Consider the following 24228-nt stretch of genomic DNA (forward strand, 5'->3'; position numbering starts at 1 on the left):
CGAGTTTATGAGTCAACAAGACGATCAATAACATTTAATATATATATATATACTGTATATATATATATATATATATATATATATATATATATGCAGGTTTTATGTTATAATATTACTCAGTTGAAAACATTCATGTTAAGGACGAAAAATATATAAAAACAATTAACAGCATACAAAAATATTCAATTATTATAAGTATAAAATTATATGTTTCTTTATATTGCATGTTGAAATTATGTAAATAAAGCATCAAACATGGTGGAATGTCCTTTTCCCTTAGTTTGCAAAATGACAACTGCCACAGAAATTACTTCCCCATACAAAAATGATTGAACAAATGCAGTGGTGGAAAGTAATTAAGTACATTTACTTAAGTACTGTACTTTTGAGTACAAATTTGAGTTATTTGTACTTAACTTGAGTATTTCCAATAATAATAGGCCTACTTTTACTTCTACTACACTATCTTGGATCCAAACATTGTACTTTTACATTCAAAACCTTAGTTACTAGTTACTTTGTAGACAACTTCAGCCCCATATACATTTCAGGGGCAACGCCGAATGGCTGCAGTGGAGCCCACTGCAGCCATCTGGCGTCACATCAGCATCGACGCTGTAAACGTTCCCTTTTTAATCGATGAAGGGTGCTCTATTGCCGAAGTTGCGCTGCGTTCGGCGCCGGCGTCACCAATTCAATTCATTTTTTGATGCCGGCACACGGTACGGTCCACCAAACTACCCATGAGAGTGGGTAGCCAATGTATTTCAATGGGAATAGAGCAGTTTCCTGCCAGTAGAGGATTTCTGAAAAAAACACTCCCATTTTCATTGAAATGCATTGGCGGAATCGGGAATCCACTCTCATAGGTAGTTTGGTGTGACCGTACCCTTACTCAATTTTGAGTATTTATATTGATAATTAATTTTACTTAAGTAAGATAATTTAGTACTTTTCCCACCACTGCTAGTTCTCCAGTCACAGAGTTATAATAGGCTCTGGTTTCTCCACCTCTGCCTTCTCTATCAGCTTGTTGGTGTCTACCACGTCAGGCTGGGAGCGCTCGTGGTTGAAGTAGAGTGGATTGTCAAAGGTTGGCAAGGGACGTCCAGACTTCTTATAGAGGAGGAGAGCAGTGACCGCTAGGACTGAGAGCACCGTTAATACCAGCACCACTACCAACGCTGAGTGGACACGATGACGTTGATCGGTTCCCTCCCTATGAGCAGCTACACAATCAAAGGAACAAAATAAGCAATGCTTTATTAGTCAAATAATCAGTAAAACAAATGATCAGTGAATTCCACTGTGAAATAGGAGGCCTACACTATGATCCATGAATTAATCTTACCAACTGTCGGCAACTGTTCTGGCATTTCTGGCAGAGGAGAATGGAAAATATCAATTAGATAACAAACACTGATAAGGAATCAAATCACAAAGTATTTTCTGCAGAAAAGTAATGGTTTACTGCATGGTCCTTTACCTTTGGGCGTTTCACAGATATAGGCCCTGCGATAAAACTTTTTCCCAGCCCTCCATGTGCCATCCTCAGAACGAATCTCTCCCCAATGATCATCATCTGGTTGATATCGATCCCAGTTCACATAGTCCATGGGTGTCCCATCCAGCCACAACCACTTCCCTGCATAGAAAGAATAAGTATAAGTACTGTATGTCTTATTGGGTAACACTTTCTATGAAATCCATGTCTATAATGTCTGTGTCGATTTAAGTGTATTATAATAAATGCTGTATAATAAATGCTTTATAACAATAATAATAACAAAATATAGGCTACAGCATTTTATAATGATGAAGTACTATAATACTTCATAATTGCTGAACACTCACAGATATTCTTTGGGCAAAGATCATAGGCATCAAAATTCTCATAATTGTTCTCATATTATAAATTATATAACATACAATAATCATATAATGTATTATTATACTATTATAAGTCACTGTAAATGGTCATTGTGTGCTTAAATTATGTTAATACAAACCTGCAGGTGTAGTCAGAAATGTTTAGTTTACTCTTGCACTGAATTAATGCTATTAATGCAATGACCTCTTATAGTGACTTAATCACAATATTATGCAAAATACACTGTAACAGCTATTGTAAGTACTATAACAAGTATTAAAATGTACAGCTAATAACTATGATAATATGACTAAAAGAAAATGTACTGTGAGTACAATATTAAAACATGTTAAGAATATAGTTATAAACATTATGCCGATTTATTATAACAAATTATAATGTATTTTAATCAGATAATATAAGTATGGTTAAAGAATTAGGCTATAGATATGGGCTTTATAGATCATGTTTTCTCCTTCTATATTCAAGACTATTGTGAATGTATATTTATTTGCTTTGATTTAGCGTTTACACAGTGAGTGAATTCTTTAACCATCACAATGAATTGTTGAATGAAGATAGTGTACCTTTATTAAGAGTTTTGTACAGGCCTATCCAGAAAGCACTGTGGCTGTCTTTAAGCATTTCCACTGTGCTTTTAATGAAGCTCTGTTCAGCAGGATCTTCAATGCTGACCAGTTCCCCACCTTCACAACACAGAATACACAAGATCAAAAACTAAGTGCGTTCCCCAGAGTGCAGACTTCCACCAGGCCGGGTTGCCTAAGCCAGTGGTTCTCAACCTGTGTCACTGAGTCGTCAGGACTGGAGGAAGCTCTGGGGAGAAATAATTTGTGCGACAGACAGTGCAACTTCTCATGTTTGTGGCGCCCCATATGAGCAGAAGTGTGAGCGTTTCGTCATGTGCCCCATATAGACGACCCTCAACATGCAATTCCAATTTGGAGTGTTTGAAGTGTTAGGTTCATAAGATATTTTTTTGTGAGAAATAGGCAATCCCACAATTTAGTGGTTCTAAATACAAATAAAGGCAAATAATATGGGTATGAAAACCCTACTGACGGTCATTATCACATGACACACAAGAGCAACAGTGATATGTATAGCATTTCTAGCATGCCACTTTGATCACATGACTCCAGAGAGAATGTGTACTGATTTGTGTGAGTTTTTTTGACAAAATCTGCAGCAAAAAAAAGATTGTATTGAAGTTGCGCGCACGCGTGCGTGTGTGTGTGTGTGTGCATGCGTGCGTAAATGTAAGAGAGTGTAGTCATACCAAATCTTTTACAGCTAGAAGCTGCATTTGCCCAATCAATTTCATTTTTCATGAACAGGTAGCAACTATCTCTGAATGGCATCCAGGTTAGTATCTCATCTGAATATGGCATAATGGTGTCGTTAGGGCAGATGCCCAGGTGTTCCTCAGTCATCACAGCTGGTGGCACATCTGCAGTTGTGAAAGATTGCAATGACCAAATTATCATTCACAAAAATCACAAAACATGGTCGAAATGTTATTATACAGAAAACATATAAGACACTATAAATTAATACAATTAAATTCAGAGTTCCAAAAATGTATTATGGAGTCTATCTGTTGACATTTGAGTCCCATGTCCTTTTCCCCATATGGACTGTATGCCTGGGTACACACAGATTAGGGCAGTGATTCTCAAAATGATCTAAAATAATTTGCAAAAAAACGATACATTTTTTCTTGGAGGGAAAAAAATGTTTTAAACGTGATACTGATAAATAGGAACTTAAATATACTACATTATTCCCATTGATCCAAGCTGGAACACAATCGATTGATCATTAAAATAAACATGCTCTGAAACTGCACGCGGACCACCCATCCGACCACTTAACACAGCAGCCATTCGGCTGTGTTCAGGTGGGCCTTGGCTTAGAGAAGATTGAGAACCACTAGTTTAGTGTCAGGGTATTTCTTGTATTGTTCAGAGATTCAATGTGCTTTTCTGATCAGATATTTGACTTTGACACAATATTAAAACATCTGTGCATATGAACCAATACAAATGTGTTAATTAATATAACCCATAATTATATTAATTATATTAATACCAAAAGTATTATTATGTACTATATGGAGCATTATGAGAGCTAAGTCATACTCATCAACTTTATTATTGCGTTTAAAATGATATAATCCAGCAGCTGTAATTGTCATACCTGTGGTCTTCATACAAACACTATTCATGGTTTGATTGCACAGAGCAGTCTTCCATTTTCCATCCACATCCACGTACCCACAGGCTTGGCCTCTGCTTGGCTCGTTTCGTGCCCAGTTGGTGATGATCAGGTGCCAACCATCAATGAACCTGAAGTAACCTCCAGTCTGAAAGCATAAAAAATTTACACATCAATCAATCAATCAATCAATCAATCAATCAATCAATCAATCAATCAATCAATACATCATTCAATCAATCAATCAATCAATCAATCAACAACCTATTGTAAATGTGCATGGGAATGTAAGTGCAAAATTTCACAAGGACAGACACAAGGACAGACGGACAGGGAGCAAAACATAGTCTCGGCCATGACAATAAAAATAAATCACAAATTCACAAAACTATAGTTTCAGGTGGAATGCGGTGAGGTATAAATATGCTTAAAGTTTATGCTTTATGAACTCATTTTGACTGGGGGTCCCTGGACCACACTTTGAGAACCACTGCTATAAGACATGTACTGTACCTCCATTGCATTGAGACCAATCCATAAAGGTGTGTTGAGATTCATAGCTTGCAGTTCAACGTAGGCTTGTGACCAGTCATTCCGAAGGCTGGCCAGTTGAGCTCCATCATCCTCACAAAGCTTCTTAGCCTGATCCCAGGTCACATTCTGAGTCAGAACCTTTATAGAGTCATTACCCAGTTTGACATAGTGGTCAGGAGTCTCTGGTTCTGGAACAACTGGGAAGCGCTTGTCTGTGGAAAATTACAGTAGACAGTAATTTCTAGTTTACCATGATACCGTATTTACATGTATACAATTCTTTCTCATCTCCATTCCAGGGATATAGCATCATTCCTCTCTAGCATTTTAAATAGGCCTGCTTCAGTGACAAAATAACTCTTGGTTTATTAGCATTGCTGACCAGACGGACTGCTTTGCTTTTAGTGAATAAAACTTCTGCCATGTTTGGTCATATTTCAGCAGGATTATCTATACTTTAACTCAAGTAGCTGGCTCGTCCACCACTCTTGTTTCTGATCAGTAAGTTCTGAACCACAACATTACATATGAGGCGTACGGTCAGAAGTTGAGCTCACCAACATTCCTCATGCAGACATATTCATTGGTGTCATTGCAGGACTTTTTTATCCATTTCCCAAATTTCTTGTTTGCAAGTTCCCCGCTCAACAAAACACACTGATCCTGGAAAGATTGCAAGCAAATAAGGAAAAGTTATTATTGTGAAAGGTAGCCGTACCTTTCACCTTTCCGCAACTTAAAATGTTTTGTCTGTAGAGAAACTCTAGGCTTTACATTGTTGTAATTTACAATAGCTGGTTTGTATGATTTAGCGGGATTCATATCCTACTGTGTTAAAATCATCAATTTACCTGCTGCCATCTATCATAGTGGTTGTCCTAAAAAGAAGAAACAGTTACATGATTATAAATCACATATGTTTTAGCAAAGTGTTGTTAAATACTTTACTGAAGTTCACTAATCTTTGTCATGAGCAGGGTAGGAATTTCATGGAGGCCATGAAGGCCATGGCCGCCGTTGCCCCTCAGTTTAGCCTTGTGCCCCTCAGAAAAATGGCATGACTTAAGGCCACAGTGGCCTTAATGCCCCGGCTGACTGTACCACTTCCCCCTCTGTCTCTTTCTTGTCAATATGTAGACAGTAGACACCAGTGTCTCTTTCTTGTCATGTAGGCTTTTGTTGAGATTCTGAAGTCTTACTCCCCTGAGTCCCCATCTTTAAACCAATCCAGTGACTTTGATTGGTGCAGGGCTGAGCATGGATCAGATTGTGAATACCATCATTTATCTATTTCACTGCTGATTAGGTCATCCTATTCAACAAATTCTTTCAATGGACTAACATATATATTTTTTTATTTGATGGCCTTCCTGCCCTGGCATTTGGCCTTTGTGCCCTCAGAAAATGGACAACAACAAAGGCCAAATGGCCTTGCCCCTAAAATGATGAAATTCCAGGCCTGGTCATGAGTAGCGGGTACGACTCAGTTAAGAACTAGAAAAGGTGAACAAGTCTCCGCCAGGTCAGGTATAGGTTATTGTGGACCAGCAGTGTTCGGAATTTGCCCATTAGGATGGAATATGACAAATCAAACAGATCCATCTTGATCACATGACTATAGAGATAATGTAAATCAGAGGGAGTAATATACAAAAATGTGTTTTACATAATTGTCTTCCTGGTGGCACTATAAAAAGCTGATGTGAAAAATGCAGGGCATAGGTTTTTCCCTGGCCTGGGAGTGTGTATACAAAGTTTCATGCAGATCGGTGCAGTTATATGTAAAAACTAATCAGCCTGTTAAAGCGCCACCATGAAGCTGATTTGGAAGATTTCAAGTGGCATTTATCTCTCGACTTAGTGGGAATGTGTGTGTTCATGATTTGGCACACTGTGTTCATGATTTGAGGCAGGCTGTTCAAAACGGAGCATTCCTGCAAACTTTTTAAGTCTTAGCAATCTTAGCATTCAGGATGAAATATATATATACTGTAGAAATATATGAAAGACCAGTTTTGTTTATTGGCTACAGAGATACTGTGTCCCGATTTGCGTGATATTTGGACAAAATCTGTACTGTAAAAAAAATGTATTTGGTGAAAATCTGCCTCCTGGTTGCGCTATAACAGCCCTGCTCTGGCATCCAGGGAGTTTATGCGCACAGTTTCGCTGCGAACGGTGTAACGGTGGTGGAGATTAGCTGTTCACAGACGGACGGACACACGGACGACAGACAGACAGGGTGAAAAACATAGTCTCGGCCATGCCTTTCAGCCTGGCGGAGACAATAATTACAAATAAAATCAAAAGAGCGGTGCGTGTGTGGAGCACACGCTCTTTTGGCACAGTACTTGTATAGAGTTCAGTATCCATATATTTTACCTGGTGATGCCATAGATCAAAGAAGTCGATGTCCTAAAAAGAAGAATCAGTTTGTATAGGTTAGGCATGTTACATGATTGTATTAAAAAGTGTATTCATTTTGTTACATACTTTACTGGAGTTCACTGTCTTTGTCATGAGTATAACAGTTAAAAATGATTACAATTTTTAAAAGAAATTTGCATTGCCCTTTCTTTCTTTCTTTCTTTCTTGGACACACACACGCGCGCGCGCACACACACACACACACACACACACACACGCACGCACGCACACGCACGCACGCATGCACGCATGCACACACACACACACACACACACACACACACACACACACACACACACACACACACACAATAGATGTTGGAACATATTATTACCTCCCCAAATGGGTGAAAAATCTGAAATGAAGAAGCAGAATATGCATTTTAAGTGATTTATGAATGTAGATTGTACAGTATGTGTGTTTTTAGTGAGATTTGTCAAATATTGTTAAATAGTTTTGCTTAAAATATTAAAGCTCTATATTCCAATTCCGTAATGAATGAGTACTAGTTCAGTAACTGGGGTCTGCCCTTCTCTCCAGCTCTCTAATAAACAGAAAATACATCTTCAGGTCAGGATGCACATTTTATCCCATCAGGAGGAGAGAATTCCACAAAGATAATTCATCAGCTTCAATTGTGTAGTGTTCCAATCTCTTTTCCTCATCACTATTAGAGTTTCACTTGTTTATCCTGTATCCAGTATGAGTTCTCTCTCCTGATCGATAACATTTCTAACCTGAACGTGTATATTTTATTAAAGAGCTGGAGAGATGGCGAGTCTCCTGTTACTGAACAAACACTGAACAACACAGCAATGATTGCTATCACAAGAGCTATTTAACACTTTAACACCACCTTTAAATACTAGAGTGGGTTACACTGCCCTTGGCCTTTGTCATAAGTAGAACTCAGTTAAGAAGCATTACAATTTAAAATCATGTTTATTACCTCTTGGTGAAATCTACGAAACATTAAGTCGTGTCTGTTGAAGTGTCCAAACTAAATAAAGAACAAGAATACAAATTCTAAGTATGTTATGTATAAAGTACATTGTATAACACATTTTCTGAGATGTTCTAATGGTAAATATGGTGCTGGTTCACACTGCCCTTGGTCATGAGAATAACTCATTTAAGAAGCATTACAATAAAAAGTCCTGTTGGAATATAATTACCTGTCTATGAAGGGATGCCTAACATTAAGAATCAGAGAGTAAATCTCAAGTATTTTATGTAAATGTATTCTTTTTTGTATATTTCATGTCCTTAAGATTTTTGAGCGGTGGTCACACCGTCTCCATAGCGTGGCCGTGTGTGTAGGTATGTATGTTTGTTTGTATGTATGTATGTATGTATGTATGTATGTGGGTGGGTGGGTCTGTATGTAGCCTCAAGCCTGTGGTGTAGTACCTTTTCTGACCACACATGTTAAGGGAGGGGCGCTGTTGTTCAGGCCAGGCCAGAACAGGCAAGGCACACTCACACTCGCACACACGCACGCACGCACGCACGCACGCACGCACACACACACACACACACACACACACGCGCGCGCACAGACTCCACCGCTCAGTTCACACGGGTGTGATTTTTTTGTCAGCATAACAATTATATTCATTCAAATAGATCTCAATACTACTCTACTCACAGTCACAGAGGAGGCCATGTTTGTATATCGCTTTGGTCGCCCATCAGTCCAGTAAAATCCATCACCTCTTAAACTGTTCAAACCAATCCAAAGATCTGGAGCTGCTGCTGTTACCATTTGGCTGGCCAGAAATACTAAATAAAAATAAAATACAAAATAAATACAAAATAAATAACATAATGGTTTGGAGAGTCTCACACGAATGCTACGTTTCATACTGTGGGCAAGTGAACCCTAAAGCCTTGTTCCAAATTAATGATTTTATGTATTAAAAACATTTCCTGAATAATAATAATTGAATAAGTGTGAAGTGAGCACCAGGCATGATTCTTATTGAGAAAAGGAAGTGGAACATACCTTGCTCACGCCTTGACATAATGGAGACTAAATTCCCGTTCTTACTAATACATTTTGCCCTTGCAGCAGTCCATGTGTCCTTCCGGTTTGTAATGATTTGGTAGCACTATGGGTATGAAATGTTAAAACATGTTAACTTTCTGTTTCTGAAAGATTTGGGCAAATCCAACACCCTTATGAAGTAGCATTATCCCCATTAATGGAGTTCAGGAGGGGAGACCAAGCCTGATGATGAACATGCATGTCTACAAACAGTGTTGGACAGTAACGTAAAGTACATGAGATGCTTTACTTTCACTCCACTACATTTCATGGAGAAATATTGTACTTTTGACTCCACAAAGGTACATTTAAGAATGAACCACTTAAGCCATATTGCCAATATATAGTGAAAATAGCATATCTACAAGCTCACAACATGCCACAATGTGAAGCGTTCTAAGCTGATAGATCTACTATATTTTCAAGATTGTCTAGAAGTGTTGAATGGTGTCTGTACAGGTGGAACCATATCAGGTTACTAAAGCCTAAATTATACTGTTGTCTGACGATGTTAATAAGTCAGTTTGTCTGCTATATATTCCTTAACAATGACCTCTGACCTTTGAGCCAAATTTGGTCCACTCAGATGGGCAGCCACCTTTAGGAGCCACAGTGGGGGCTGCAGTGGTGTTGACAGGGGCTGAGGCACTGCGTTTACAAATGGACCCTTGTTCATTACCACAATTTTTATCATCCCAGAACCCTGCGAATACATTGAAGAGAAAGAAGAGCAGGTCAATAATTTGTTTCATTTCTGAATTTGTAGCCTATACAACAAACTAAAATACACAGAACAGCAAAGAACATTAAATTGATTGAACAATGGAAAATGTGGAAAATTAGCTCAAGTGTCTATGGTTGTTTGGGCAAGTCTATCTGTCTGTCTGTATGTCTGTCTCACTCCCTCACTGCCTGTCGATCTTGCTGCATATTTCTTGGTTTCATCATATACGCCATGAAGCAGCCACTTCAACCCCACATGAACCTAACTGACAACTAAACATAGTCCAGTGTCTTCAATTTGTTTGTTTGTTTAGCTTCTTGGATTTACGTTTCCTGGAACGACCATTGTTACAGTAATTGTGTAATAGCCTATATTGTACATGCAGGTATAAAGCCCGCTCACCGTTAGAGAAGCTCATGACAACACAATTCTCATCACTGTTACGAAAATCAGGTTGATTTTCATTCCACTTCTGGATCACTACTGGAGAGCCATCTATCCACCTTAGAGAACAACACCATCATATCTGTACGTTAGTCTTCACTCAATAATACTATATTCTGTTTTGATTATTGTTGCAGATTTGGAGGCAGTATGTACTGTAATCATAATAACAACATAACAATAATAATTTTAATAATAACACATACTGTAACATAACATAACACACTTACTCAAATGAGCCATCAAGATCCACTGTCAAACCTATATAATAAGTTCCAGAGTAACTTCGGGATATCTGTAGACACAAATGGACACACAAACACACAACACACTGTCATAACTGCAGGACTTCTTATTTTTAGAACTGTGATACAAAGTTCTAGTGCCACGACTGCTGAGTAAAGTAATGTTTTATGAATGTTAGTGCAAACCTGTTTCCACAGAAAGACATTTTCAGCTTCACTGTTGATGATGACCAAGTCACCATGTCTCTGTTGACAGTAATGGCGGGCTTCTTCCATTGCCAAACGACGACGATTAATAAAATATTGATTCCCTTGCCAAACAAGCCAGCCATCCGCAGTTTCATTGAAGTCTGCAAATGGTTGGGAAAATAAAAATGAATGGTAACACTTTTGAATTAAGTCTGTGCAGATTGTCAGACCAGTCTTTTTTCATTAATATATCAATCACATCTTTAATTATTATTACCTTACCATACAACCTATTTTGTATATTTCTACCCTTACGTGTTTCATGCCTGCTGCAGTGCTGCTATGATATGACAACAAAAACATTATTGTCACACAGCTGATACTGTAGTAGCCTATGTACATCTGGTCATTTAATGCAGTGGTTGTCAACCTGTGGGTCGGGAGACTCGGGACCCCCAGGGGGGTCCCCAAATTATTTTGGGGGGACCCAGATGATTAACTTAATGTGCAACAGTGTTTTCTCACTCAACAGTAAACAAACCAACATACCAACAGTTTAAGTGTACAATATATGATTATTTGGGGGGTTGCGGCCTGAAAAGGTTGAGAACCACTGTTGTAATGGAGACTTACCTTTGGGGTCACTGGGGGGTGGCTTTGGAGTGACTCCTGTGAAGACATACCAGAGGCCATCAATACATCAATACAATATTCTGTACAGTCAGAGTTTCTGTTTTCCTGTCAATATCAGGGTTCAGGTGCCAGAGATCCTTAAATACTACATAGTCTTTCTCTATTTGAACTTCGTACGTACATGCACTCTTCTACAAAGGTTTGATTCAATATCCTTATTTCTTTTTCTGCATACTTCTTTGCCAAGACTAATTTCTTTCTTTCTTTCTTTCTTTCTTTCTTTCTTTCTTTCTTTCTTTCGTTAGCATTTGTTTTTAGGTTTTTTAGAGTCCTTTTTTTCCTTTTACTGATTATATTGGTTTTTAGATTGATATTCATATGCAATTGTTATATTGTTGTTGATGTTCTGACATGTTATCTTGTTTATTATAGTGATGTATTATCTGCTTAAGTCGCTTTGGATTAAAAGCGTCTGCTAAATGCCTAAACTGTAACTGTAACTGTTTCAGGAAAGCAGTTTTGTATTTTAATTAAATAAAAACAAGATGGGGTCTAAAAATGGTGTGGCTCTTTGAATTCAGTGGCTGTACTGTCATGTGCTTCCCTATGCAAACTGCTAATAAAGTATTCAATCAAGTCAATGACAGCCTACACATCCACTTATATATGACAGACAGACAGACACTCACTCACACTAACACTCACATACGCGCATACTCACACATTCACACTCGCACACGCACACGCACACGCACACACAGTTTCTAGTGAGTGTTTATGTGACTATGCCAGATGTCCACTATGAAGCTGTGATTGATTACCAGAGACTTGGATTCAGTACCTGCACGTATCTGACACAACCAATCATTGTAACTCTCACAAAGCCGGTCATTCCACGTCCCTTCTCCACTTCTCCTCATATAGATTTCAACGCAAGATTGACTATTATTTGGGTTGTTTGGCTGTCCACTCATCCAGTCTAAGAAATTTACCTGTGAAGAAAAACAAATGGCACAATAGAGGTTTTGTTGTCTATTTGCAGGGGTGTAGTGGCAATTCTTTTCCAATGCGGGGGCTCTATTTTAACGGAGTTGCATACAGATTGTTGTTATAGTTTTGAAAGATTTTTGTTTGATGTTTGATTTCAGGTTAGTTTTAGTTAGGATTACAAGTGCATTTAAATAGTTTTAGTTTAATTCAGATTTCGAGGATAAACTAACTTCATTTATAGAAACTGAAAAGGTTTGGATACTAAGGCTACTAGTAAGACACCTGAGGGTGGAATGCGACCTCAGGGTAACATGCGACCTCGCCCTTTAGGGCGAGGTCGCGCCAATTCTTGACTATCATGGCCAACCACAGCGTTTCTCTGACGATTCTAGTTGTTGTCATTCTGGGGGGAGTTTGTTCATGTTTTTGTGAGGGTATCAACCCTAGGAGACATGGGGTGAACATGCAAACTCCACACAGAAAGGCCCTATCGCCAACCCCACCTGTATCCTTCTCTTTTTTTAGTCTTTCGTGTAGCCGCCCCGCACAGGAAGTGATGTCACAACTCGCTGACATCACACTGACATCACTCCCTGTACAGAAGGAAGGTTACAGAAGGAAGGAAGGAAGGAAGGAAGGAAGGAAGGAAGGAATTGAAGGAAGGAAGGAAGGAAGGAAGGAAGGAAGGAAGGAAGGTCACTCAAGTGACAAGGTTTTTCAGGGTAAATGCGACCTTCGGTCGCAATTAACACCAGACACCACTAAGTGGTTGGCGCATTGAGCTTTATGGGATGACATCATGAGACCATGGTACTCGTGGGCAGCGGGCACACAACTGCTCAGAAAGCTGTGAGATTGACGCCCCATTCAACCTCACCCCACTAAACCCCTATTTGTAAATATGTTTTTTTGAGGAGTAAAAAAACAACAACAACATGACATTGAGTTGTCCAACATGTGGAACAATGTGGAATTTACACTTCATTTTCAACTCACAGCAGATCCATCAGTCCAGACATAACCAGTGGTTTGGTCAGGAGCATTGAGGCCAATCCAGGCTTTGCCGTGGGTGCTGGAGTGGTTAAAATAAGATAAAAACGTAATAAGTTGTCAGCACTTCAATCGTCCTTTTCCCACATTTGGTGATTTGCTGATGTGCTCAAAGCAACCTGAGAAATGTGTCTCAGATCTTACCGTTTTATTATGTCTAAAGACTCTGAACTACTATGGAGGCTGAGTAGATCTCCTCCGATGGCCCTGCAGTAGTCTCTGGCTTCGTACCAGGTCTTCTCACCAGAACGTGGTCCTGTAAAAAACTGGGACAAAACAACAAAAAGTCACTGTCAAGATCATTTTCTAAAAGTAACCCTTACCCGTTTGAAGATATGTGCTCCAAAATGATGTGCAGAGTGTGGGTTATGGCGTGTGCAATGTGCACATAGAATATGAGGAATGGAAAGTGAATTAGAAAAAAAAAAAAGTGTAAAAAGAATTGCTTTGCTATAATTGTGAATATACTGTAGTTGATCAGAAACATGGTCAAACATCATACTTTGAAATAAAAGTAGTATACTACCAATAGTATATTTATGATGAATATAAATCAAAATTAGGTGAATAGTTTGACTGGTTGAAGTATGGGGATTATGTATGCGTTAATATGGATTTGTATACGACATTGGTCATTTGGGTGTGTTTGGTGTTGTCCTCCTCATTGTCCTCAATGAGCCCTGGGCACATTTACAGTGTTTATGTATGTGAATTAGGGCATTCACAAATAGTGATTTTTAGTATTCTAATTATTCGACCTCAAAGTATTCGAATAGTCGAATATTCGACAGGACTGGCCGAACTGTCAAATGTTAAGTAAGCAAGAGGCGAACATTGTGAAAATAGCCGATCTACATGCTCACAACGCCTCGCAACGCGAGGCGTTGCGAGGCGTATTTTCACAATATTTATCTGCGGAACCGAGTCACATTAAATGTAATACCTACAATTCCAAGTGCTTGTCAGGGTGGGGGTCCCCTGTTCAAATATGTTTATTTTGGGGGCCATGGCCTAAAAAGGTTTGAGAACCCCTGGTATAGAGCATTAACAAATTCATCCACCAGGGGCACTGACAACTCATTCTTAGGACTAACTATCTAGCCAAGCTCTATAAACTATATATCTTTTAAATGAGAAAATAAAAATAAGCGAATATTCGACTTTGGTGAAACACGTCGAATAGTGACTTTGATATTCGAATATTCGAATATTTGGTGAATGCTCTAATGTGAATGAAGCCTTAATTACTTATTGCATTATACCTTGAAGCAGAAGTGTCTGTTGGCCACAGGCATCCAGCCCTCAGTGCAGTTGATGGGGGTTGGAGTTGGTGGGGGCGGGGTTATGACAGCCCCCTCTGCCAGATGTTTGCAGATGTACTTCTCTTTATTAGAGCAGGGCAGGATGTCCCAGAGCCCGGCAAAAATCCCAGTCAGCATGGCAACACAACCCTGCTGGTGGCCTAAAATAAACATAAATACATATGTAAATATTAATAATAACATTTATCTGTCAGTGAAAACTCATTGAAAAAAGAAAAGAAAATCTATTTTAAAAAATGTGGTTGGTTTCTTGGATGACAAAAATACTTCAGCAGTTGAGTAATATTAAAATATCTGGATCTGATGCAAAATTAATTTGCAGGATTTAAATTTGGAATTCAATTAAAAGGAAATGGAAATACATGAAAGTATCTCCGTACCTGGCATCAGTGTATTCCAGTGAGTAAATTTCACAGCGGCTTTGTTGCTCCACTCAAAACTATCAATATTTCTCTGGTTTGAGAGACCCAGCCAGAAATACTTCTCTGGTCTCATCCCCACCAAGCTGACGAGGAATGCATTATCCACTCTAGAAACATGTAGGGAAATCAACATGATCTTTGGCTTTCACTCAATCATCTTTCCTCAACAAATGATAAAAGTACATACAAAATTATGCTATTTTGAATCATTCCTGTAATGTTTAAGGCAGCTTGTAAATCATAGTAATTTCCTGAGGTTCACATTCTATCACATTCTAGTGACAAATTGTTCTCACCCATTTGAAACATCCACCAAGTACGAGTCTGAACTCTTGCATTCGGCTTTGGCTTCATCAAACGTCTTTGTCACAGAACCCACCAAGTAGCAGTAGGAACCATGCCTTTTCCAACCCTGTAATGCAGGCAATATATTAGCTCCGCTGTAGAACTGTTGTGCTCTGAGATGAGGTCTTACGGTTACGGCCCTATATGCCGGCTGCAGTGAAATTCCTCCATGCCGAGGTAGATCACCCTTTTAGAAACATCGTATCCAAAAAGTAAAGGTAGTTCCACGCTCCCAGAGTATGTTTTCCGAACACTGGCACTTAAAAAGTTAACGTTGGGGTTGGGAAAACAGTTTAAATCGCTTATTTAGTCAGCCTGTGCCATGTTTTCCCATTCAACCAGCCAACGGCACGTGCAAGTATTGCTCCCGATTCTGCTACAATGGGAAGGGAGCAGTTGGGGAGAAAACATGGCACAGGCTGACCTATAATATAGGGGACCACCAGTAGTCCTTGAGGGGGTTGCAGGTGGTCCCTAGCTAAATGATGGAGAGGTGGTAACCAAATGAACCCTTATTTTGCCAATTTGTTTAAGCTACCTGTGATGGTTAACATAGCCTATGATGAAGAACGCGCGTTGAGTCCTGCACACGTGCGTGCAGGGCCCTTCTGATCTGAAAACCTGTGCGGAATAAGGTCTCATTACGCCCCTGAGCAGCAAAAAATAATGATATTTTGAGGGGGAAAAAAAGATTGTGTGATAATAAAAAAGAATTTCAGCCTGGCATTTAAATGCCACTGTGATAACATATAATGTTTTCAACACTCACAGGCTTGCAGCCTACATTCAGCTCCACTTCATCTTGGGTGGGTTTGGAAGCACTTGGTTTCCTACAGATAAACCCATGTTTCTCCTCACATGAGCGGTCTGCCCAATTCCCCTTCTGCAGAGTACAAAGGTTACAAAGGTCACTATAGTGACAGTATAACAAAAGATATCTGGCATGACAATGTCACTGAATGAACACAAACACAATATACAATACATGTATGTCCTATCATGCCAGATTTTTACATCAATAGGATTCATGTGAAGATCAGTAAAACATAGCTGTTGTGTAGCCTACATATATGTGTATAGTCTTTACCTCTCCCCTCATCAGAACACAGTCCTCTGTGTCACCAGAGGTGTTCGGCTCCCCAAACTCCCAGCTGGTGTATGTGACAGTGGAGTGGTCGCTCCAGTCAAATAGTCTCTCAGTCTTCCTGTCGTTCAGACCCATCCACAGCTCGTCATTGCTGGCTGCACACATGGAGGCAGTGGGGTAAAGAGTTACAGGTGTTTGTAATTCATTTCAATAATGCCGGGATGCTAATTTTTGTTAGTCAGCAGCGTAATAATAAAGTTTTGAGACTCATTCAGTCGACACACACATTTAATTCTACATCAAGTTTCTCAGAAGTGCATGAAAAGTGTTAACAACCATAATACAGAACAAGTCACTTCCACTGCTCCACCTTGGTTTTCTCAATAGTATATGCATGCAATCATTATAATACAACTGAAGTTTATACATGCTTGCCTTACTGAACTTGACCCACAGGGGGGCGGTATACAAGGTTGTACAGTATGCTCTGAAGAGGTTTACCTTCACCTCAATTGAACATGAATGGGATTTCCTCCCCAGCATGTTAGCTTGAGCATAATATATAATATACAATGCTGCCTATACAGACCATCATCAGTCAGTTGGTCTGTTATGACATGTCCCAGATACTTAGCTTTGCTACACACAGATAACACTTGACCTGACAGATAGAAAGATGGAAAGGAAAGGTCCTTATCTCCTCTCGTCCTGCAGGTCATTACAAACTTATTTTTGGCATTATATTTTACATGAAAAGCTACTCCAATATTACAACATTGTATTGTATTTGTTCTCTAATTGTTCCTAACAAACACATATCCACATCATCACGATCTGTAGAAAATAGACAATTGTGGCCATCATTTACCGTATCCAAGTTGAGAGACGACGAAGCTGTGGTCCTCTATGTTATGAACACTGGCCAGGTCTCCTCCTTCTTTGCGGCACTTAGTCTGAGCATCGGACCAAGTTTTCTTTTCACGCAGAAGATAGAAGCATTGACCGTTGTAGGGAATCCAAGGGCTTGAACAGTGACCTGTCTCAACTGATCAGAAAGGGGTAGTAAATAGATAGATATACAATAATAATACATAATTACAAATACAAACAGCAAAGAAGGATAGAATGATGCAGAATTTTCTTCTGTACCTTCAGTGGGTGGTGGCAAGGATCCTCCTTTTTGACAGACGTACCCCAGCTTCTTGCTGCAGACAGCACTTTTCCAGTTGAACCCCACTGCAGAGTCTATCACTGCACAGGTGTGTCCTGGTTCAGGGAGTGGATTCTCTGAAACAAAACAAAACCGTCCATTTAATTTGATTTATTTGAGTTTTGACACACCAACATTTGTATCTTTGCACACAGTTCAGAAAGGCCATAGTTGTCTTCCACAGATTTTAAAATTAGCCTCATCAGAGGTGTGCTTGAATGGAATATATAAAAAGTGGTGTGTAACAGCCTGGGCCATAGTCCAGCGGTCCAAGAACCTAGGCACACTAGTGCATTGTGGGTTCGAGTCCCGTTCCTGACTATCTTTACTGCAACTCTCTTCCCATCTTTCTCCCCTGTTTCCTGTCTATCTACACTGTAAACTATAAAAACAAAGACAGAAAGACTCAAAAATATCTTTAAATGAAATAAAATAAAAAAATAAAGTGGTGTGTAATCAAGGCTGAGCTAACCCAGACAGCCACAATCTGTCCACACCACTGCGAGGCAATAAAAGTGTGATTGTGCTTTGCTGCTGACACAATGCACTGTCAATTATATACACATGTTTGATATCTATCTGCTGCTACTGTAAGAGACTATATTCTATTCTGCTGCTGTTTTACCTGCTGCAATGTTTCTCCAATTGCACTATTGCATTTCTGCCATTTTCTTTATTGTTCTTTACTTTTTTTCCCTTCTTTTTTTCCCCATACTTTCAAAACAGATTCTATACCAGCTGCTATTTTAACTGCCTAATCTACTGTATGTTGAACCAAAGGATAGCAGGGGCCCTGCCAGACCCTGCCAGGGGCCCCTGGTAAAAACACTGTTCAGGGGTCTGCCATCAGATTAGCCACACCAGGAGGCACATGTGGCCCCCAGGGGACCACAAGGCCCCACCAGGGGCCCCTGGGTACCACAAGTGTGCCAGTGCTCCGATCTGCATCAAACTGGACTCACACACTGTTCAGGGGTCTGCCATCAAAATAGCTCCAAAATAGGCCTCTGGGAAAAAGCCATGAGAATAGTCACACCAGGGGCCATGGCAGGGGCTTCCAGGGGCCACAGGTACTGTACACTGTTTCTCCAATACTCATTACAGTTGGCACAAACACTGTTCACAAGTCTGCCACAAAAATAGTCACACCAAAACAAGCTACATGTAGATTGCACATAATACAGTATATGGTACAGTACAACAGCAGTGTTACAGAAGTGTTTAACACTTCAAAAACTTCATATTTGAAGACTGCATATAACAGCCTGTAAATCTAGTATATGAAAAGTGCAAAAATTCAATAACATATCATTATCTTTTTTTCCCTTTCCCATTAGTAATATTAGACATCTGACTAGTTTCTGACCTGTCTTTCCTCCTCTATTCTTTAACCCTTTCTTAAATGGCCCCCCTCTAAAACATGATTATCAGCTATTATGATTATACTAGGAGGAAGATTTGTTCCAAAAATGTGCACAGAAAGAGTTAAAATTAGGTTTTTATGTGGCCACACCCACCCACCAGTTCATTAAGTATGCCTGGTTGTCATGGTGGGTGGTGACCCAGCTGAAGTTAGCCACACCCACATTGTCAGCAACATCACTGCAACTTGCATTAAAGACCTAGCTCGATTGCACTAAAACACTAACATCTGAAGCTAGCTTGAACCTCCTGTTCTCAGTGTAAAAGAGAATCTATGTTCAGACAGCTTTCCTCAGGTAAATAATGCTTAATAAACAGGAAGTAACACTTACCAGAATCCCACTGCAGATAGCGGAATGGCTTCCCATCTGCCCATCCCCAGCCATGGTCTGGGTTCAGGTTCAGTCCAGTCCAGAGAATAAAACTCTCTGACCCTAGCAATGCTGTGTGTGTGTGTGTGTGTGTGTGTGTGTGTGTGTGTGTGTGTGTGTGTGTGTGTGTGTGTGTGTGTGTGTGTGTGTGTGTGTGTGTGTGTGTGTGTGTGTGTGTGTGTGTGCGGGAAGAGAAAGTGCAGAATATAAAAAGAACTGCAACCAACTTTCCACAGCAGGCTGGCTGTTTTTGAAGTATTAAACATCAGATAGTACTCAAAGTATGCACAGTTTATGTAAGGGATAATGGAAAATATGCAACCTGATTGTCGCAAGTGTGTTGACATGAAAAGGTTTGACTATACCTGTGACATAAGCCTGCTCGTGGGGGTCGGTGATACTGAGGAGGGAGGCTCCCTGCTGCTTGCAACTGGTTTGAGCCTGAATCCAGCTCAGAGCTGATTGCCTGTTGACCTGGTAGGATACTCCAGTTACAGGGTGCTTCTTCCAGAGACCTGTGGCTGAGAAACACCAGTACCGGAATAGGACAAAGCATCACAAACCTCAAAATGCAATTGCTTCATACTGTACTTTAAGGCTTTAAGTATAAGTAGTAAAAGAGTAGAAGTTTTAGTAATTCTGAAATTAGACTCTTGACCTGACTTAGATTGGAACAAATGTCCTTACTACATAATGTAAGAGTTAACCATGCACAGACTGGAAATACCAGAGGTTTCCTCACAATTAGCTGGATTATTTATTTGTGAATAAAATGTTTATATTATATTTTATATAGAAAGACTAGACTAGAGTTTACAGAAATGAAGTACAGTCAATAACATAGTAAACTATGATAATACTCACACGTGGATGGACAGTAGCCCCAGAGTTCATGGTCATATCTTGTTTCAACTGCACACCATTGGCGCTTCGAAGGGGAGTCATAGTCAGTGCAGTCTGAAAACCATTTGTCTTTGTAGAAGAAGGGAAACATGCAAGGCCTTCCAAGGGCATTTCCCTCAATAGTGAAAAGTTCTAAATGGGGGAGGAAAGCATAGTTGTATGAGAATAAAATGTATTGATCTGTTGAAATGTACAGGGAACATGAGGAACAATCGAGGGCACAAAAGTGTGTTTCAAAACAGTATCTTCAGAATCAATATTTTATCTCAATGGAGCAACGAGAAGTGTTACAACAAAAGAGTCAAAAGACTACTAAAGATGTATGTTTAATACCATACCTCTGTATGTTCTTGAGCAAGCACCCAGCAGGTGACTACTGGGACCAGCTACTTTGGAGAGAACCCCTGATCCATGTCCTGTGAGGTTTATGTAAAGATCTTGGTGTTGGAGGGCAAGGAGAGTTTGATTCTTGCACTCCCACTTCTGGAGGTCACTCTTCTCATCACAATCATAAAGGCCCACTTCACTGCCCACTGTCTTCCCCTGGACTCCCACACACTTCTTGAGGAGAGGAACAAGGAGGCGGTTGTTGGTTGTCCAGCGCACGCTAAAACAACGAAAACCGGAGATTACCAAACAATGACCCAGCGTGCTCCTGAGAACAAAATCCGAATCTGTGGAGAAAGAGTGGTTCAAGGAATTAGTAGGGAGCATGCAGTAGCCTATATCTAATACTCTACATCTTGACCTTGTCAAGGGATGGAAGCTCTTACTGTATTAGAATGTTTGATATACAACTACATTTTAATCAGTCCAGTCAAAGGTTATACCATTTAAATGGTTTCATCTTACACAATAATACATGTTCAAAAAAGTAACTGCAAGAACATTTTGTCTCAAAATAAACCTTTTTTCTCTCTCTGAATGTAGGTGTTTCATTAGGCAACACAATTTTCCACATATAATTTTCCACATTACAATTAATGCATCGGTACAGCGTAACACAATAATCAAGAATCAATACACAACATACACTACTATTGGCAGTATTATCACATAAAAAGGTCAATAGTATACTGTACCATCTGAAGCCAAGCACTGGAAAGCTTGGATAAAGATCACAACAGCTGCAACAGTTCCCTTCATAATTAGCATTGTTCTCATAGGTTTGTCATGAAAGAGCATCGCCCATGCATTGCAAACAGGGGATGTGAGCAGGAGACAAAAGAGGGAACCTTTTAATAGCAGTGAAATGTTCACGTCACATTACGTTTTTTTATTCAATGAATAAGTCTTGTTGCATCATTCACACATTTCTTTCTGGGAAAAAGGGAACACGTTTAAAACCCACTCATTTCTCCATAACTCAAAAGCACATGGCTTCTGTTATTCTGTAGGCCTATATTCATGGCCATGATCTATTCTAGCCTAAATGAATTACCCAAATCTATTGCTGTACAATCAAGGGACCTTCCTGCTCATCGGGAGCGATTAGGGGTTCAGGGACATTTGATACTAACTCTGGGGGTGCCTTGGATCGAACTGGGAACTTTCCAGTTACCATATGCTGCCGCTCTACCTCGTGAGCCACCGCTGCCATCCTGTATTCTCTCTATTATTGTATATTTTATTGCTGTTGAGAAATTGAGAAAACTATATGAAAGAATAAATGAGCAATATCTACAGTGTGTATATGTCACAGTGGTTTTGAGATTCAGTGAGATTGAGACGAGGAACGCTCGTTTTTAGGCGCGAGGTGGAGCAAGCGGTGACTCCTTCCGGGAACTGCCCATAAGTCCCTAACCCTTCAACAGGTTAACATTCACCAGCGTTGGCAGGTTAGCATTCACCAGGATAGATTTAGGCATAGTTTTAGTGAGGTTAGGGTTAGGTTTAGGCATAGTAGCATTCACCAGGTTAACATTCACCAGCATGGGCAGGTTCGCATTCACCACTTATAGCATTCACAAGCGTCGGCAGGTTAGTATTCACCAGCGTCGGCAGGTTAGCATTCACCAGCGTCGGCAGGTAAGCATTTACCAGCATCAGCAGGTTAGCGAACGGCCGGTTCATTCCCAGCAGGTCCAGGCCAGCCATTAGGAAAAAAAATGTCGGCCTTCGTTCCATTTTGGGGGCTGGGCGGCCAACAAAGTAAATCGTTACTGTCGGGCAGAAACCTTGTATCTCCAAGTTTCAAATTTGTAGATTTCTTCGCAAAGCAAAGCCCTGCTTCATCATACAAGGCTGTTGCACAAATGTAGTGAAAACAGCAGATCTACAAGCACACAACGCCCTAGATCAGCTGTTTTCACTAGTTTAAATAATTTTTAAAATGATAAATACAAAACAAACGGTTTTGGACATACAAGGTTTCCACCCGACAACGACGAAATATAACTCATGTAATTGGCCCACTGGCTCGTCACTTGTCATGATCTGAAATGGCAAATCTTTGAGTAGCAGCAGCAGCGCTATAGAGCGAGATCTCTCTCTATAGCGCGCAATGAGGGCCTCTACAACTCTTTTTCCTGGGCTGAATCAGGGGCCCAGCACGTCCCTGGTCCCAATCTCACTGGTACCTCAAAATCACTGTAACATATGTAGGTATGTGTGTGTAATATATATATATATATATATATATATATATATATATATATATATATATATATATATATATATATATAAACTGCTCCTTGTTTGGCACACAATCTTTACTGTTTGACTGTACATCTACAAAAGGTATTTGATTGTGGGGTATAAAATTACCTTTAGACTTGATTAGTCAGTCAGCAATTTGTAAGCCTTACGTGGAATTATTGCAGAATGGTGTCTATGCACGCAATAAAAGAGGGTACTGGCACGCAATGACAGACATATACTGTAATACCGAAACCAGACGGATGTTGGTTGTTCTCCACAGAACCTTACTTTCCACCAATCTTGTGAACTTCATTCAGAGATATTCTGAGTCATTTGCAGTCTGGGAAAAGAATGGTTTTAATATAATGTGTCACACACGAACACACACACACACACACACACACACACACACACACACACACACACACACACACACACACACACACACACACACACACACACACACACACACACACACACACACACACACACACACACACACCACACACACACGTATACATATTTAGCCTATAAGCAGATGAAGAAGGGTTCTTGGAGCTTTAAAAACAGTGTGCACATTTTTCTCTTCTCCTTGTTTTTTTAAGAATACCTATAGCTTAAAGAATTGCTAAGACAAGTGCAATTCTTATTATGCATATTAATTATGATTAGTGTTGAGACCACTATCAAAGATTTTCTGACAATTGTGAAACCATGTTATATCCTCCATGGTTACGTACAAGTAAATGTATCAATACATAACAAAATAATTATCTTTACAAATCAGATTTTTGTAGGTACATGTTTGGCACCACATATGAATCACAGATTTTCTTTTGTTGAATTTCTTTGAAATGTCTTCTAGGGAAGGTATTGTGCAATCTTTGTGGTCAGAATGGCAAGACAATGCTGAATTTGTTCGGGTTATAGTTACTCTATAGCTTCCAAAGAAATGCAGAATTTCAGAAGGGATTCTGTGTAGAACATGTTTTGTTTAATTGTTGTGTTGACAAATTAAGATGTTTCAAACTTTTTTTCTCCGTTCAGAAAATATAATTCAAATTATTCTTCCTCTCCAAGTGAAATTATTTCAGTCATGCTATCACTCAAAATCA

At 39.6% G+C, this 24228-nt stretch overlaps 1 protein-coding gene across 1 annotated transcript; it reads right to left on the minus strand.

Annotated features, from left to right (window-relative positions):
- Window positions 1-978: 978 nt before the first annotated feature.
- On the minus strand, window positions 979-21619 carry LOC308285089 (macrophage mannose receptor 1-like; the record flags this gene model as incomplete). Its single annotated transcript, XM_080725809.1, has 30 exons — window positions 979-1229; window positions 2458-2577; window positions 3183-3341; window positions 4091-4256; window positions 4622-4854; window positions 5200-5305; window positions 5494-5520; window positions 7025-7057; window positions 7404-7424; window positions 9103-9180; window positions 9677-9819; window positions 10243-10343; window positions 10515-10579; window positions 10716-10879; window positions 11352-11387; window positions 12193-12343; window positions 13338-13413; window positions 13536-13657; window positions 14654-14853; window positions 15094-15242; window positions 15432-15547; window positions 16250-16363; window positions 16568-16722; window positions 17436-17612; window positions 17717-17854; window positions 19532-19642; window positions 19936-20091; window positions 20435-20605; window positions 20812-21147; window positions 21556-21619. 30 exons carry the CDS (start codon window positions 21617-21619, stop codon window positions 979-981), a joined length of 3939 nt encoding a protein of 1312 aa, XP_080581935.1.
- Window positions 21620-24228: the final 2609 nt, after the last annotated feature.

The sequence above is a fragment of the Nannobrachium achirus genome, assembly GCF_963921795.1.
Source record: "Nannobrachium achirus genome assembly, chromosome: 5".
NCBI classification, from domain to species: Eukaryota; Metazoa; Chordata; class Actinopteri; order Myctophiformes; family Myctophidae; genus Nannobrachium; species Nannobrachium achirus.